Below are 17,058 nucleotides of genomic sequence, written 5' to 3' on the forward strand. Positions count from 1 at the left end.
CCAAGGTAATTATCATGGTGGGAATAATCAAGGATTTCAAGGTCAAGGGGGGTGGCGGTCAAAGCGGGTCAACGGGTCAAAGTTCATCGAGTGGAAATGAGGTGATGGACATATTGAAGTTGACGCAACAAGACATGCAACGAAGAAATCAACTTGATGAGGTTAGAATGCAAAAGGATGAAGTTAGAGATAAGGCCATCCAATCTTTGACCACACAAATGGGTTAACTCGCAACTGAAGTGTCCGAGTTGAAGAAGAATAAAGGTCAATTGGCAAGCGACACAAAGGTAAATCCTTCTCATAACTCTTCTCGTAATGTTCCTATTAACCACGTTAGTGTTTTAAGAAGTGGTAAAGAATATAAAAAAGATTTATCACCAGGTGTGGTTGATGGGGAAGTTGAGGATATTACGGGTAATGAAAGTGATAATGAAATTGTAACAAATAAACCCACTAAACATGTCACTTTTGAAAAACCGTTACAAACTCCGGGTCAAACTTCAAATTTAAACGATAAAAATAAGGAAGTGGAACCAAATGCGGTTCCATTTCCCTCGGCTTTACTTGACCCGGGTAAGAAAAACATCATTTCTAGAAGGGGTCCTCAAAAAGAAGAGATGTGGGAAGTTTTTAAGCAAGTAAAGGTAAATTTACCTTTACTTGAGACAATAAAACAAGTACCCGTGTATGCTAAGTTTTTAAAAGATCTATGCACTCAAAAGAGGCAACAAAAAGTGCCTAAACGAGTGGATTTAACTGAGCGGGTAAGTGCGGTTTTAAAAGGGGATCTTCCTCCTAAGCTTCAAGATCCGGTAACTCCCTTAATTAATATTCAAGTAGGCAATTTTCAAATGTCTAGGGCGTTACTAGATCTTGGGGCCGGAGTAAGCATTCTTCCAGGGGGTTTATATGACCAATATGACTTTGGTCCTTTAAAACGTGTTGAGACCACGGTTGTATTGGCGGATTTGTCTCATAAACTTCCGCGTGGAATCGTGCGAGATGTTATTGTGAAAGTGGAGGATTTTTACTATCCTGTGGACTTTTTGGTGTTAGACTATTCTTCAGGTGACCCAAGTCAACAACAAAATGTTATCTTAGGTCGACCATTTTTGAACAGTGCTCATGCAATCATTGATTGCAGATTTGGTACCGTCGACATGGCGTTTGGTAATCGTAAAATGCGCCTTAATGTTTTTACTAACGTTTCTAATTCTTTAAGTGGTGAAGAATGTTTTATGGCAGATTTGGTGGATCATTGTATTCCTCATGAATATGATGAAGATTGTGTAGAAGCTTGTATTTGTGATGATGCTGAACAGGTACACGTCTGTGCTTTGAGGATGGAAGAACAAAAACAGGATGTCTTAGCTATGCAAGAGGGAAGGCCACCATGGACACATCAATTTGAGAATTTGCCAACGGAGATCAATTCGGACACAAAGCCGTCTTTGGAGTGTCCACCAAAGGTTGAATTGAATGAACTCCCAAGTCACTTGAAGTATGCATTTTTAATCATTGCTTCTAACTTGGAGGAAGAACAAGAGAGGGCGTTGGTAAAAGTGTTGGGAGCACATAAGGCTGCTATTGGATGGACGTTGGCAGATTTAAAGGGTATTAGTCCTTCCATTGTTATGCAAAAATAATTACTGATGAGGAGGCTAAACCCACAAGGGAGACTCAAAGACGGTTGAACCCGAATTTGCGGGAAGTGGTGAAAAAGGAGGTTATCAAATGGTTGGATGCGGGGATCATTTATCCCATTTCAGACGAAAAATGTTAAAGGGGTGAGATCGTTTTTGGGACATGCCGGATTTTATAGGAGATTCATTAAAGGTTTTAGTGCAATTTCAAAACCTTTATGTAATCTCTTATTGAAGGATGTCCCCTTTGAGTTTACTGATAAATGTTTGCAAGCTTTTGACTGTTTGAAGGAGAAGTTGGTACAAGCACCCATTTTACAATCACCGGATTGGTCAAGCCCGTTTGAGATCATGTGTGATGCTAGTGATAGCACGGTTGGAGCGGTATTGGGTCAACGAGTAGAGAAGAAGCCGGTGGTAATATACTATGCAAGCAACACTTTATCCGAGGCGCAATTAATTTACACCATTACCGAAAAAGAGTTACTTGCGATGGTGTACGCCTTGGATAAATTTCGGTCATATATTTTGGGAAGTAAAGTTGTGGTGTACTCGGATCATAGTGCGGTCAGGTATTTGATGGAAAAGAAAGACGCGAAACCGCGTTTGATTCGATGGGTGTTATTGTTGCAAGAATTCGATCTTGAAATCCGGGACAAGAAAGGTTGTGAGAATGTAGTGGCGGGTCACTTGTCTCGGATTCCACTTGAATGTGTCGATGACCCATTGGAGATAAACGAACGGTTTCCCGACGAACAATTGTTAGCCGTGTCAACCACCCCGTGGTATGCCCACTTTGTGAACTATTTAGCAACGGGGTTTATTCATAGTCATTAGGTGAAGAAAAGAAGACAACGGTTCATGGCCCAAGTGAAACAATATATTTGGGATGAACCAGACTTGCTCAAAATTGGTTCGGATCAAATGATAAGGAGGTGTATTCCCGATTATGAGGTACCGGAGATTTTGACTCATGCACATGCATCGGCGTGTGGAGGTCATTTTAGCGGTCAAAAGACGGGTTACCGGGTGCTCCAATGTGGGTTTTATTGGCCCACAATTTTTAAAGATGCAAGTGAGTATGCCCGACATTGTTGAATTGCTAAAAGTTGGGTAGTATCTCGAAACTGGATGAAATGCCATTGCAACCGATTTTGGTGTTAGAGATTTTCGATGTATGGGGAATCGACTTTATAGGCCCATTTCCAAACTCGAATGGATTTTTGTATATTTTGGTTGCGGTCGATTATGTGTCCAAGTGGGTAGAAGCGGTAGCAACAAGAACTAATGAGCATTCGGTAGTTTGTAAATTCGTTCAATCAAACATCTTTGCTCGGTTTGACATCCCGCGGGTTATTATAAGTGATGGTGGTCACATTTCAAGAATTTCAACTTTGGGAAGCTTTTAAAAAGGTACAATGTGAATCACCGAATCGCTACTTCTTATCATCCACAAACAAGTGGACAAGTTGAAGTGTCCAATCGCCAAATCAAAGAAATCTTAATGAAGACGGTGCGGATCGATAGAAAGGATTGGTCTTCTAAGCTGAATGATGCATTATGGGCGTATCGGACCGCCTACAAAACTCCTATTGGCACAACTCCTTATCGGTTAGTTTATGGAAAAGGGTGTCACCTACCAATGGAGTTGGCACATAGGGCGTTTTGGGCGATTAAGAACGTGAATGCGGATTATAAGGAAGCGGGTGAATTGAGAAAGTTGAAATTGAATGAGATCGAGGAAATCCGGGATGAAGCATATGAATGTGCTTCCACGTACAAAGACAAACTAAAGAAAGTCCATAATGCAAAGTTGAGAAAACGGACTTTTGAAGTGGGTCAAAAGGTGTGGTTGTATAATTCAAGGCAAAAGTTATTTCCGGGTAAGTTAAAGAGCAAGTGGATGGGCCCATATGTCATCACAAAAGTGGATCAGTTTGGTGATGTGGAGATAGAAGATGTCCAAGAGCAAACAAAACAAGTGGTGAATGGTCAAAGACTTAAACCTTACATGGAAGGAAAGGACATCAACATGCTCGATGTGGACCGGGTGAGTTATTTGTTACGCTCACCGGATGAGGAAACAAATTAAAAAGGCCAAGGTATGTTGTATATTTTAGTTTAGGTTAATTTAGTTTTTATTTAAAATTGGTTTTAAAAATTACCTTCCTCGTTTTGGAGCTTGTCCAAATCAAGTGTGGGGAAAGCTTTATGTTTTCTTTACCGTGTTGGGGACAACTCGGGTTTTTCATGGGGGGTATGGCAATTTTGATTTTTAATTTTTAGTAAATAAGTTTTTATTCAATTTTGGTTATTTTTAGTTCCTTTTTATAGTTTAATCTAAAAAAAATATATTGAGTGAACCGTGGGCCATGGTGACTACCGTGTGACACGGTGAACAGGGGCATCACGGTACGGTGTCTTCTGTTTGTTTTTGCATATCTCAACCGTGACCCACAGTGTGGACCATGGGCCACAGTCCACTTCGAATCAGCAACTACTATTGAGTCAACCGTGACCCACGGTTGTGACCGTGGGTGACGGTCCGATCGGAACAGACATGGGGGCGGGTTTTGGGTTTAATAAACAATAAAAATCAGATTTTAAACCCATTATACACCACACAAATCACCTACTTTCATTTTTTACTTTAACATCCATCTTCATCTTCCTCAAAACCCCTCTTCACAAACCCTAACATTCATACTTCAAAGATCCATAACTTCACCAAATCAACCGATTTTTGAGTCTATTTTGACTAAAATTTCACAAGGATTTCGATTATACCATTGACATTGAAAGAATCCTTTGTTTTGTTGGTCGATTTTGGACATAGAGAGTCCGAAAATTTGTGAAATTTTTGAGGGTTTTGGTTTACTTTGAAGTTTTCTTCATCTTCATCTCTTACAACATCAAGGTATGGAATTTATTTTCGTTATTGATGATATATTGTATTGAAGTTGTAAGTTGGTCATAATTGTTCTTTTTACCCACTTGCTTGTTGGAAGAAATTAGTCTAATGATTATGGTATGGTTGTGGATAGTAGATAATTGTTAAAATATATATATATATATATATATGTTTGTTATATTGATTGGTTGGTAAGTATACGTTGAAATAAGTGTTGAAAATTTTGGTCAATTGATTAACAAGTGATTATCCACAACCATAGTAACAAGCAAGTGTGGGGAAGTTTTTGTTGACTTAAACTTGGTTTGTTTGGTTTATTTGTTGTGTGTAGATGGGTAGGACTGCGGATAAGGGTAAGTCAAAGGCATCATCTTCAAGTGGGCGAGCAGCCCAATTAAAGAGACAGAGGATGCAGGAAGAGCAAGCATACGTGCAAGTACAAACGGTAAAACCCACGTGGAAAGGTGGGGGATTGTCAAAGTACCCATTGGAATGGCAAGCAGAGCTATTTGTTGACAAAATGGCTACGTTGAATAAAAGAATTGATGGATATATGTGTGAGAAGGAGGTAAACGATCCAGGTTTTGAGGTGTTTGAGATAGTTGACAAGTTTGAAGCTTTGGGTTGGGAAACAGTGTTAAAGTGTTATGATAACGAGATTAACACGTTGTATGATAGAGAAATTGAAGAATGGGTGTCCACATTGAGATGTCCTCCCTACAAGAAGGGGCACGATATGAAGTTAATTAGGACGGTAGGAGTTCAAGAAGTGGTGATGTCATTTGACTCATTTAATCAGATCGCGCTTTTTGACACTAAGCCAAGCAACTCATACGTATACCCCTCTGCCAAAGACTTATTTGATTGCCCCGAAAAGCACCCTCAATGGTACAACATGTTAAAAAATGTGATTAAAGCAAGATCAGGTTTTGGTGATCAGATTTTGAGGAAAGATTTGAAGATCGAGGCAAAATTATTGATGTCTATCTACTTGCACAACGTGATGCCTCGTCGGGGGGACATTTCGGTAGTAAGGAACAGTGATATTCCTGTTTTGTATGCATTGATGTATGGAAAGCCCCTTATTTCTTACCGATATCTTGTCATGCAAAATATTTGGATCAGCCGAGAAAGCAATAAGCGGAAGTTAATTCCGCATTGTCGAATGATCACAGCATTGTTAAAGAATCACGGTGTGATAACTGAAGAGTCGGTGGGAATGACCAAAGTGTTGAAAGAGTTTAAGTTGTCGGATTTGCCGGGTTGTGAGTACACGCAAACTGATAGGCACCATGTTCTTGTGTGTGATAAGGTGAGGTGGAGTGTATTAAGAGAGGATGTTGAAGTGGAGGAGGAAGAGGAGAGAGAACAGGTGGAAGAGGTAAGTGAGCCCGATTACATGGATGTGGGCGGTGGTAGTAGTTCCCAACACGGGGGTTGGGATTATTCGGAAGGTTATAATTCCTATGGTAGCAATTGGGCCCATGAGGGGTCCATGAATGAGGTGGTGGAGAGGCATAGGTATTCCACGTATGAGAATTGGTCTGATGAGTCACGTTCACTATTCGATCATCAGACCTTTATGGGGGCCTATGCTGAACGGGCCGCAAAAGAGAGGCACGACCGGTTGGAAATGTGGAACCGTGCCAATGCATATGGGCGGGAACATGAGATGAACATGAGGTATTTGGATTATCGTAATCGGAGGATGCATGATCAGTGGCACGTAGGTGAACCGGTTGTGTCGGATCCACAAATGGTAGATTACACGACTCTACCTCCGTATGATGGTTCGGTACGATATCCCGAACCACCACTTCATCATTCAATGTGGGTCAACCCGATGCAATCAATGGAACCACCACCACCACCAGAAGAAGGAAGCAGCGGCGGCGATGGGGCGTTTAACTTCGGCCAGTTCTCGGAGTTTATGACATCTATCTTCGGGTCGGCCCACCCGCCTTACAACTGATCGAGCCGCTTGATGCCAGGTGAACACTGTTCTGTATATTATTGTATAGTTGTTATTTTGTTTGTGTGTCTTTTTGTGTTTTTGGGTGGATGGGTGGCGGATAAAATACTTTTGATTAAGTATTATGGGAATATGTTGGAATGAAGGTGGTGTTTAGCAAGTGGGTTGTTTTATTTTTCTTAAAACCGTACATTGGGGACAATGTATCCCAAAAGTGGGGATGAGAAAAAAAATTTCGTTTGTTTTGTTTGTTTTGAAAAAATCGAAAAAAAAAATAAAAATAAAAAATCAGAAAAAAATCAAAAAAACAAACAAAAATTTTAAAAAAATGTTTTAATGAAACCGGAAAGTGGTAAGACGGCGGGGTGAAGTTTTGGGTCCCTTTTCATGGTCACAATTCCTTAAGTAACATGTGCCTAATTGTTTTAAAAAAAAGGGAAAATTAAAATGGACTGTTTAGATGGAGATAACAAGTCATGGGGACGGGTATACATGTTTCATATCGGCAGCCTAATTCCTCCGGTACGCGTGTGAGGTTTGCTTTATATATAATACACATATAATATATAGTATATACACATGTCATATGAGTGCCATTATAGAGAGTAACCGGTATACCCATGATATCTAGAACTTGGTTGTCTCATGCATTTCGAGATCTTAATACCACCACCTGTATGGAGAAATAGGACTTTAGAAAACCCATTTTATATTGGCTTTACAAATAAAAAAATAAAGTACTCCCTACCCTACATTATCCTTAGGAGTCAATTGTTGCCTATCCCATTTTTCTTTGTTCTTTTTAACCCACATTACAAGCCATGTTAGCCTCGACCTTTTTGTTTTAACCCTGTGGATGAAACCCGGTATATTAAGAGTTTGATATAAGTTGTGTGTCGAGCATAGTACACAATGTACGTATATCTTGGGTCAGTAGTTTGTATATATTAATGTTAGTATTAAAAAAAATCGAAAATCAAAGAAAAACTCAAAAAGAGTCGATGTTTGAGTTAATATCATTTGTAAATAGTTGTGAGTGAGTTGTTTAGCTTTTGAATAAATTGGGTTTCATCCACCATAAGTCACTAAATAAATCCGCTTCCACACCCTAACCTAAGCCACAACAAAACCCTTAGTTCTATTCTCTATGCAACCGGTGGGTAATGGGTGGAGATATGACTTGCTTCCAAGCTTATTACATTGTGTTCATACTTGGTATTGAGGGCAGAGAGATACTAGCACACTTTATGCTGGTCCAGATATTAAACCGAGAGGAGAGATGTTATATTATGAGGGGTGTGATCATGTGTGCCCTAACCGGAAACAAAGTACACTCGTTTGGGCGGTTCCATAGTTTTAAATTGTAACATCAAATTATTTGGTGGGTTATCAAGTGAACTAGTGCACCCGATAAAAATAAGGGGATAGGGTATGACTTGGGACCTTAACTGAACCGGTTTTGTGGTAAGATTGGTGGATACAAGTTGAAAATAATAAATAGTTTGTGTTGAGATGTTGCATGAGGGCAAGCAACGTGTAAGTGTGGGAATGTGACGGGTGGTCTATTGGACAACCCTTAATTGATTTAAAGCCGTAATTATCATGTTTTGTATTGGTTAATTTGGTGGAATTAGATGACTACGGTATTATTGATGAATTGTAGGTACAAAGAAGGTTCCGGAGCGATTATGGTGTATAACGAAGAAGCCTAAGGAACCGGAGATGCGAAGGAAGTGAAAACGAGATGGCGCGGTGGAAGTCCACCGTGGTCCACACCGTGTCATGGCATTTGATATCACCGTGAGGGTGACCGTGACCCACGGTTGGACCGTGGGCCACGGTCCAGAATTTCCTGAAGATCACCGTGACCCACTGTGTGAACCGTGGGCCATGGTTCATGTCGTAACTGCCGAGTTATTTTGCTTTATTACTCGTTTTTTGGCTAGGCTTTTGATTATCTTTCATTCATAACTACCTAGGGGCGACTTTTTGAGAGAAAAGACAATACTTTGGTAATTCTTATCATTAGTTTGGGTTTGTGATTTGTATGATTACCCTAATTGATGTGATGTTGAATCAAACTACGTGTGGCTAATCATCTTCATGTTCTCTCTCGAATTGTAAGGGTTTCTAATTGAATACTTGTTAATTGTTTATGTTATTGGTGAGATAGTATTTTGACCATATGATTATTGTGCTATGGTGATTGTGTATTTGTTTGTAATTGTTAGTGTGGTATAAATTTGTGTTCTTGACTATCCGTTCTTGGTGCCATAGGCAAACGAGATTTAGTAGAAGAGAATTAGGGTTTGCTATACTATATTGATTATTGAATGATAACCTTGCGTTTTTTATAATCCATGTACTTGTCCTCTTTGATCACTTTCAAATTCACTTTCATGAATTATGTTTATGTAGTTCTTCACAAAAGTAAACATTAACATTATCAATATTGAAAACCTGAAATCGAGAGAGGACATTCTTTCTTATATTGTTTAAAACTCGTTTATTGTTTTAGTTATTTTCGTTAATCATATCAACCAACCAAATCATTGAATTTATTTTCTGCACTTAGTTTAATATAGAGTAATTACTGTGCTACTTAATAACGCATTTTCCACAAACTCCCTGTGTTCGATACCCGCTTACCACTATCTAACTAGTTGTATTCGGTTTATTTTTGAGTGAGTCTTCGACCTCACGTCATCGGTTATCATAGATTTTATAAACTAATAAGAATAAGAAACTTTTTTTTTCAAGAAAATAAAATACAAATAAATCATTGTGTTCACCCAAAAACTCAAAAAGAGAATGGAAACAGATACGTCCAAAAGGAATTAAAAGGCACAAATCTTTTGTTACTTTATTTATTTTTTTATTATTATTTGTATGGTTCTAAATTATCTAATTTTGTTATTAAAAGTTACTAGCACATATTCTGATTCTTATATCCTTGACCATTCGACTGCATAAGGAATCACGTCCATATATATCATTGGTGTTCTTCAACAATCCATTAAAGCCTAAAAGTTATTATGAACAAAATAAATAAAGTTTAACAAATTGTAGACCGAATATATCCGATCTTACCCCATACATTTATTATTCGTAGGGCTTGCACAAGCAAGAGTTTTGCAATAATCGGTTTTTTATGTTTTATAAGATTCATGATTTCCACACTTAACTATATAGTGTATGGATTGATATATAGTTATTACAATAATTACACCACCACCACCACTACTGGCGCCGTTTCTATCTTCATTGCATGTCCCCACCTCAGCCCAGTGCCACCACTAACCACCATAAAAGCAAATTGATAGGTAAAGAACTGATTAACAGAGAAACTAAAAAGAGAGACTAGGGTTTATCTCCAAAACATAATCATTCATTCCATAATACATAACTTAAATAGAATTCAACTTACAATAACAACCCAAACAAACAAATAAAAACATAAATGGTCCTTGAACTTAATAACAAAATAAATAACGTAACACAAATCTAGCGGTGGCTCATTTTTGCTAATTGTGTAATGATTGTTTTCATCGCAAACTATTTTGATTGATATTTTCTATTTTCACTACCATCACAACCCATTTGAATGCAAGTCCATTTTTATATAAACTCAATTTTACTCTAATCAAATTCATACATTTTATGATAGAAGAGTTAATTAGGGATATATATAAATAAGCTTACTACACATAATTGTAATGAAACAATTATCCAACTCCAATATTATAGTTACATAAACTCATAAGATGGTTGCCCAACAATCCAAAGTAGAGGTCCATAAATCGGGTTTTTCAAATACTCGAGTTCAGATATGAAACCGGGTTCTGGTATGACCGGGTATTTGAAAATCGGGTATTGGCAAAACCCAACTCGGGTTAGGTCCGGATACTGTCTCTAAAAACCATACCCTATGTATCGGGTTCGGGTATGACCGGGTATTTGAAAATCGGGTATTGGCAAAACCCGACTCGGGTTCAGGTCCGGGTATTGTCTCTAAAAACCATACCCTATGTATCGGGTTCGGGTCGGGTATAGAACCGGGTTTTTGAATACCCTATTTTCGGGTTTTTTCTAGCTTTTTTCGGATATATATTGGAATTTTTAAGGGGTTGCACCTTTTAAGATTATTTTTTCGAGTAATATCAGGTATAGATCGAGTATTTGAAAAACCCGGTTTCGAATATTTGTAAAACCTGGTTCGGGTATGGAACCGGTTCGGGTTTTCGGGTACAAATCGGGCCCGGTTCCGGATACGGGTTTTGGTACTGAAATGCATATCTTATCAGTACCCTACGGGTAGGGTCAAGTACAGGTTCAGGTATTAAAAACCCGGGTATAAAAAAACCGGATCCGGGTATTTTTATCGGGTCCGGCTCCGGGTTCAGTTTTTTTTTTGTGCACCTTTAATCCAAAGGCACAAAAAATGCCCCATTCACTACTTTAAGAAAAGAAACAAATTCAAAGGCTCCGAAATGGGTCCTTATAAAAGATGGCCCAACTGCTCAAGTAGAAGTGGGAAAAGAAAAACCTCGGTTATGTACCCAGCCCAGACCCGGTCCTACCTTGAGTGACCGGTGACCCACGGGTACAAACTAAGTTTTGATTCCTCAGAAAAATCATACATGCAACCGGACCGAACCTAGACCCACCAAAACCGGTTCCATCTCTATTCAGTTAAAATCCAGACTATACCTGATCAAAACTAGTGTGCTTTAGCAACCAGCCCTTTAACAAATTGTTATGGCCTAACCCAAAAAATAAATAAATAATTTAAAAAAGTGTGCTTGGTTGGTTTGGTGTGAACCCTATCTCACCAGTTCCTTTAAAAGAGTTAATGGGATGGCGCTTGTCGTCTCCCATTTAGACGCCCAGCTATAACACTCGTTTTCGTCCAACACCTCTAACGGTGATGATGTGGGCTTTGACACCGATACGTTTAACGTCCACAACGCACCGCCTTATAAAAAAAATGCATAAACCACAATAATAACTTGCCAAAACATGGATTAAAATTTAAAACCAAAACTCTCTTCAAAAAGGTCAACTGAACTGAAGTACACCAAAAAAAAACCCTACCATCATAATTCCTAACATCCCACCAAACAAAACCAAAAAAGGCTTCATAATCCATTATTCCCATTTCCCAAATTCAAACCCTCAAAAAAAAAAAACATAAATAAATAAAACCTTTCTTTTTCAAGGCTCATCATCTTCCTTCTCAACCAATATCGTCTTACAAGCTTCATAACACATAAACGAAATCCCCGCAGCCGGCATAAGCTTCAAACAGCTCGGGCCCAGCCCACGATACAGCCCGTTAACGCCTTCCTTCTCAAGAATACTTATAAGCGCGTGCAGCATATTATCATAAACCCGACCGTTGATCGCGCCCGCTTGCATGTGTTTTCGGGCCACTTCAAGCGGAAAAGTTGCGCTGCTTGAAATCGCACCGGCTGCTGACCCGATTAGCAAAGTTGCAATGTTGCCGATATCGTCTTTTTTCGTGATTTTCTTGTAGGTTTTGCGTAAAGTGTCGTAAGCGAAGTAGTTTGTGGCGGCGTATGGGACCACGCCAATAAGGCTCGGGGTTAGGCCTCGGTAGAGTTCTGCAGGGCCCTCTTCTTTTATTATTTTGAGGAACGCGTCGACAAGATTCTTGTAAACTCCCCTCTAGATAAAAAGATAGTTATATTAACAACATATGTTACAAGATAAGCTTTGTGTAATAAACAAGTTTGAAGCTGAGTTTCACTTAGCGGGCCCGAGCCTACACTAGCCAACTATTTATAATTTTTATTTAAATATAAATGTATATTTAAATAAATACAAATACTAAAATATTATACAAAATTATAATTTATATACATTTATATAAATTACTTATACACATACATAAATTAACTAATAAATAATAAATGAAATGAGCTCGAGCTTGAAAAACTATTCACGATCTTGGAGCTTCAAAAATAGAACTCGAACTATGCTGAGCTCTCATAAGTTAAACAAGTTTGAGCCTGGCTCGTGATAAAGTATAAACACGCCCCGAGCCTCACTTATCGAGCTCGCAAACCTAAACGAGTTGACTCGGTATATAACTTTTATCTAATATATCAAGTAGATGTCTATATAGTAATGGTTACTTGCTATACATTATACAAACTAATTAATGAATGCATATTATTTTATAAAATAAACAAACCAGGCTCAAGCTTGAAAAACCCATTCACGAGCTAAGCTTGAGCTCTCATAAGTTAAAAGAGCTTGAGCTCAAGACTAGTCGAGCTTAGCTCGGTCCGGCCCCACTTGTTTACGGTATGTGCCAAAAAACACATTCTTGGAGACTAAAAAAACGTCTTGCTAAATGCGAGTATAAATCTCTAAATTGGATTAAACAAAAAAAATAATTAAATAAATTTAAGTTGCATCTAGCTTACACATACTTCACCTAAAAAATTCAAAAAAAAAAAGATACCTATAAAATCAAAAAGATTTTAAAAGTCAAAGGAGTGTGGCTGCTTCTTTTTTTCAAATCAAGTTCACTTCTTGATATACATAAACTATATTAAAGCACATGTGCTAACTGCTAAATGAAACAAAAAGTTGCTTTATTTAATTAATAATTGCAATGTTGCATATTTTAATCATTTAAAATAATGAAAGTGAAATGTACCTGGACGGTGAGTCGAGTTTTTAGTAATTCAAGCGGATACGTGCATATGGTAGAGCTAATCCCAGCAACGGCACCAGCAATTAATGACTCGGGTACACGAAACTTTAGTTCCTGTCCAGGCTTAGGTGCCAAATTTTTCTTCACGGTATCATAAGCAAATAACTGCAAAAACAAAAAAATAATAAATTTTTTAACACTTATAAAAATACAAAATAATATATATTTAACCTATACCCTGGTTTTAATCATCTAATTATCTTATTCTGATTCAACAAATCGAAATAATAAGTTTCAGAATGACATCTTTAGATTCATAAAACAATAAAAACTTATCAAAAAAGCAAAAGAAGTCATCTTTTCGCAAAATACATAAAAAACAATAATAAGAGGAATAAACTATCCATATGCATTCTCAAATTTACATGGTAAAAAAGCATAATAATATTCACCGTCTTGATACTGCATAGTTAGGACCAAATAACATTTTTTGAAAATGCATGTAAAAATTGTTTGAAAAGAAAAATATTCAATATTCATAAAAATATAAAACTACACATTATTAGCCTATACCCTAGCTTTAATATACTAGTTATCTAATTTTGACTACACAAGTCGAACTATTCACTTTCAAGATGGCATTTTTAGAATCATAAACACAAAAAAAGATTCATCAAAAAAGCAAAAGAAGTTATATTTTCACAAAATTCATCAAAAACAAATAATTAGACGACTAAAATATATATACGTTCTCAAATTTACATAGTTGGGCAATAAAATGAAGCTTCATTTCGATATTAACTTGAAGGGCATTAAAATGGGATCATTTTTTCTGATTTTTAAGAATCATCGAAAAATTCTTTTAAGAAAACTGACTATTGAGATTAAAACATAATTCCTACGTAATAAACCAATTATCTAATACTGATTTTGCTGCGAATAAAACGGTCCTTCTTGGGTATGTATGTAAGTTGTTAAGAAAACGGTTCATTGAGATGATTTAGGTAAATACAATATTTCCAAAAAGTTTTGTATCTTTATTAGTATCCTTGAAAAAAAGCAACTTTTGGATTATAAACTATAAATATCATGAAAACAATAACTACACGACTAAATAGTGTGTATGCATTCAATTTTTCTAAAAAAGTCTTATATATAAATAAAAGTTTCAAATTACCTCAATTGCTTTGCTAGGCGCAACACGAATGACATTGACCAAATTGCCCCTGAAAAGTCCGGTCCACCCTTCAGTCTTCATAATATCCTGAAAAACTTCAGTCGTCGACTGCCCACAAGTACCCACCATCAAATGAGTCCTTATGGTCTCCAACGGTGCAACCGACGTTCTAGAAACCGCACCAGCTACCGCACCGCTAATCAACCACCTCAACGACGGGTTACCAATCTTAATCTTCAATTTCAACCCTCCACCTTTCTTCTTCTTGTTTAAACCCCCGACAACTTCCTCCGCTGCTTCTATTTCAGGTACCGCAACAACTCGGTAACTCGACTCAGTTGTTGAGCTTGAAACGAACTTTGATGATAACGGAAGCTTTATACCGCCCGGGTTGTCGGTGTTCTTTGAGTTAGGGGTAACCCCACCAAAACCCCCTTTGCCCATCTGCCCCACACTCGCAAAAAACCCGCTCGACTGCAAAAAGTTGTCGTCTCGAGGGCACCAAAGAAACCCAATACCGTTATTTGGGAACAACCCATCTCCTTGATTTTCAAGTAATCTTCTTGTATCCATTAATTCAATCAAGTTTCCCTTTTTCTACATGGATTAAATGCAAACAATCATAAATATTTTAATTTTTGAAATTTTAATGTGAAACTGACTCATGTATCCATTAAATTAACCATCAATATTACAAAAAACCCAATAATAATTCATTTTTAAAAAATCAATTACATGTAATGCTGTAAACAATCATAAAAATTAAATTTTTGAAATTTTAATGTAAAAATGATTATTGTATTTGTATCTACTAAATTAACCGCAAATATTACATAAACACCTATCAAGATTCAATTTTCTACATAAATTGCATGTAAACAATCATAAAAATTGAATTTTTGAAGTTTCAATGTAAAAAAGATTTTTGTATCCATTATATTATCCACCAAGATTATAAAAAACCCAATTAAGATTCAATTTTTTTACATAAATTACATGAAAAAAAAATCATAAAATGGATTTTTGGAGTTCTAATATGAAACAGACTCTTGTATCCATTAAATTAACCACCAAGATTACAAAAAACCATATCAAGATTCAATTTTTTAACATAAAATGCATGTAAAGAATCATAAAAATTGGATTCTTAAAATTCTAATTAAAAATTGATTCTTGTATCCATTAAAATACCCATCAAGAATACAAAAAACCAATCAAAATTCAATTTTTATCCATGAAACTGAGCAAGAAAATTAATTATAACAAATGAGTTTCACAATTTTATATTAAAATCAATGTGGGTTAAACTTAAAAAATAATAATAATAATAATAATAATAATAAATTGTCGATGAAAACAATGAAAACAAATAAAAGAATGGATTTTGATTAAAATGAAAAAAACATACCAGGTAATAATATTGAGTTCTTTGATGGGAAGAAAGAAATTGAACAAATGGTTACACTCACTGATTCATCCTCTCTCTAAAATAATAATAATATTGAGGAAGTTGTAGAGCGAGAGAGAGATGGGGGGTTCTGCCGTTTTGGTTTGTAGGAATTACAGTGGCTTATGAATGACCTAATTTTGTATCTTTGGGTGGAATCATAAAGACACTATTAAATATTAAATATTAAATATTTGTATTGTTTTGTTTTTTATTTGTAAATCTTTTCCATGTAGAATTTCTATAGGTTTGATTTATAACAGGAAAATTAGTTTTTTTATCCTTGAATGGTTGAGATTAGGGATAACACAATAGTTGACTTTTCTCTTCACATGTAATGCACATGTCAAATTCTCCTATCATTTTAAAACGTTTATAACTTTTTTATACGACATTTTTTTGTGAAACAATTTCATCGTAATATTAAGGTAATGAAAATTTAAGTGAGTTTTTAAGATTAATTAAATGGGTTTTTGAAATTAAATTAAGTGGGTTTTCAATATTAAGGTAGTATACTAAAATACATTCCTTCCTAGACTTCTTAGAAAAATCAAACTTCTTATTTGAACATTTCTCTTATAAATAGAGTTATTTTTAGGGCTGTGCAACAATTCAGAACCACGGGAACCGAACCAGAACCGGAACCGAACCGGAACCGAAAATGAAGAAAAATAGAACCGGAACCGGAACCTATTATAGTAAACCGATTCGGTTCCAGAACCGCTAAATCCGGTTCTCGCTAATCGGTTCTGGCTAGAATCAGTTCGATAATTTATTTATCAAATGAGTTATGCAAACTTTGCAAATTGCAAAACAAGTTTATACTTCTTTCACGGTAAAACTAATTTAGATTACAACATGGACATCTGTTATATTTTTTTTATTATAACCTAAGTGTTGAAGTTAAATAAATCATTAACAACGATAGATTAATGGAGATCATATCATTTTATATTGAATTACTTTGATAGTTTAAATCAAATTGACAATGGTTGCTAGTTCTTGAATGTAAAGAAAGAAGATTTGAATAAAAAATGATTGAATGGATGCCGGTTAATAAGTTACTCTATAAAAAATGGGAATTGGTAAATTTATTTATTGAATATTCCGGTTCTCCGGTTCCAAGTCTAGAACCGCCGGGTTATCCGGAACCGAACAGGGAACCGTTTAATGCAAATTATGAGAACCGAGAACCGAACCGGTACACACATTAGCGGTTCTGA

General features: G+C 36.5%; 1 protein-coding gene across 1 annotated transcript; it reads right to left on the reverse strand.

Annotated features, from left to right (window-relative positions):
* Nucleotides 1-11,612: 11,612 nt before the first annotated feature.
* On the reverse strand, nucleotides 11,613-15,943 carry LOC143533129 (adenine nucleotide transporter BT1, chloroplastic/mitochondrial-like). The gene is made up of 4 exons (XM_077027991.1): nucleotides 15,797-15,943; nucleotides 14,389-14,985; nucleotides 13,215-13,376; nucleotides 11,613-12,214 (listed from the first exon to the last, which is right to left on the reverse strand). Exons 2-4 carry the CDS (start codon nucleotides 14,959-14,961, stop codon nucleotides 11,741-11,743), a joined length of 1,209 nt encoding a protein of 402 aa, XP_076884106.1. The 5' UTR covers nucleotides 14,962-14,985; nucleotides 15,797-15,943; the 3' UTR covers nucleotides 11,613-11,740.
* Between the last annotated feature and the right edge of the window lie 1,115 nt (nucleotides 15,944-17,058).

This window comes from Bidens hawaiensis, unplaced genomic scaffold, assembly GCF_021521415.1.
Source record: "Bidens hawaiensis isolate Kalapana, Puna unplaced genomic scaffold, B.hawaiensis_p1.1 tig00009619_1, whole genome shotgun sequence".
NCBI classification, from domain to species: Eukaryota; Viridiplantae; Streptophyta; class Magnoliopsida; order Asterales; family Asteraceae; genus Bidens; species Bidens hawaiensis.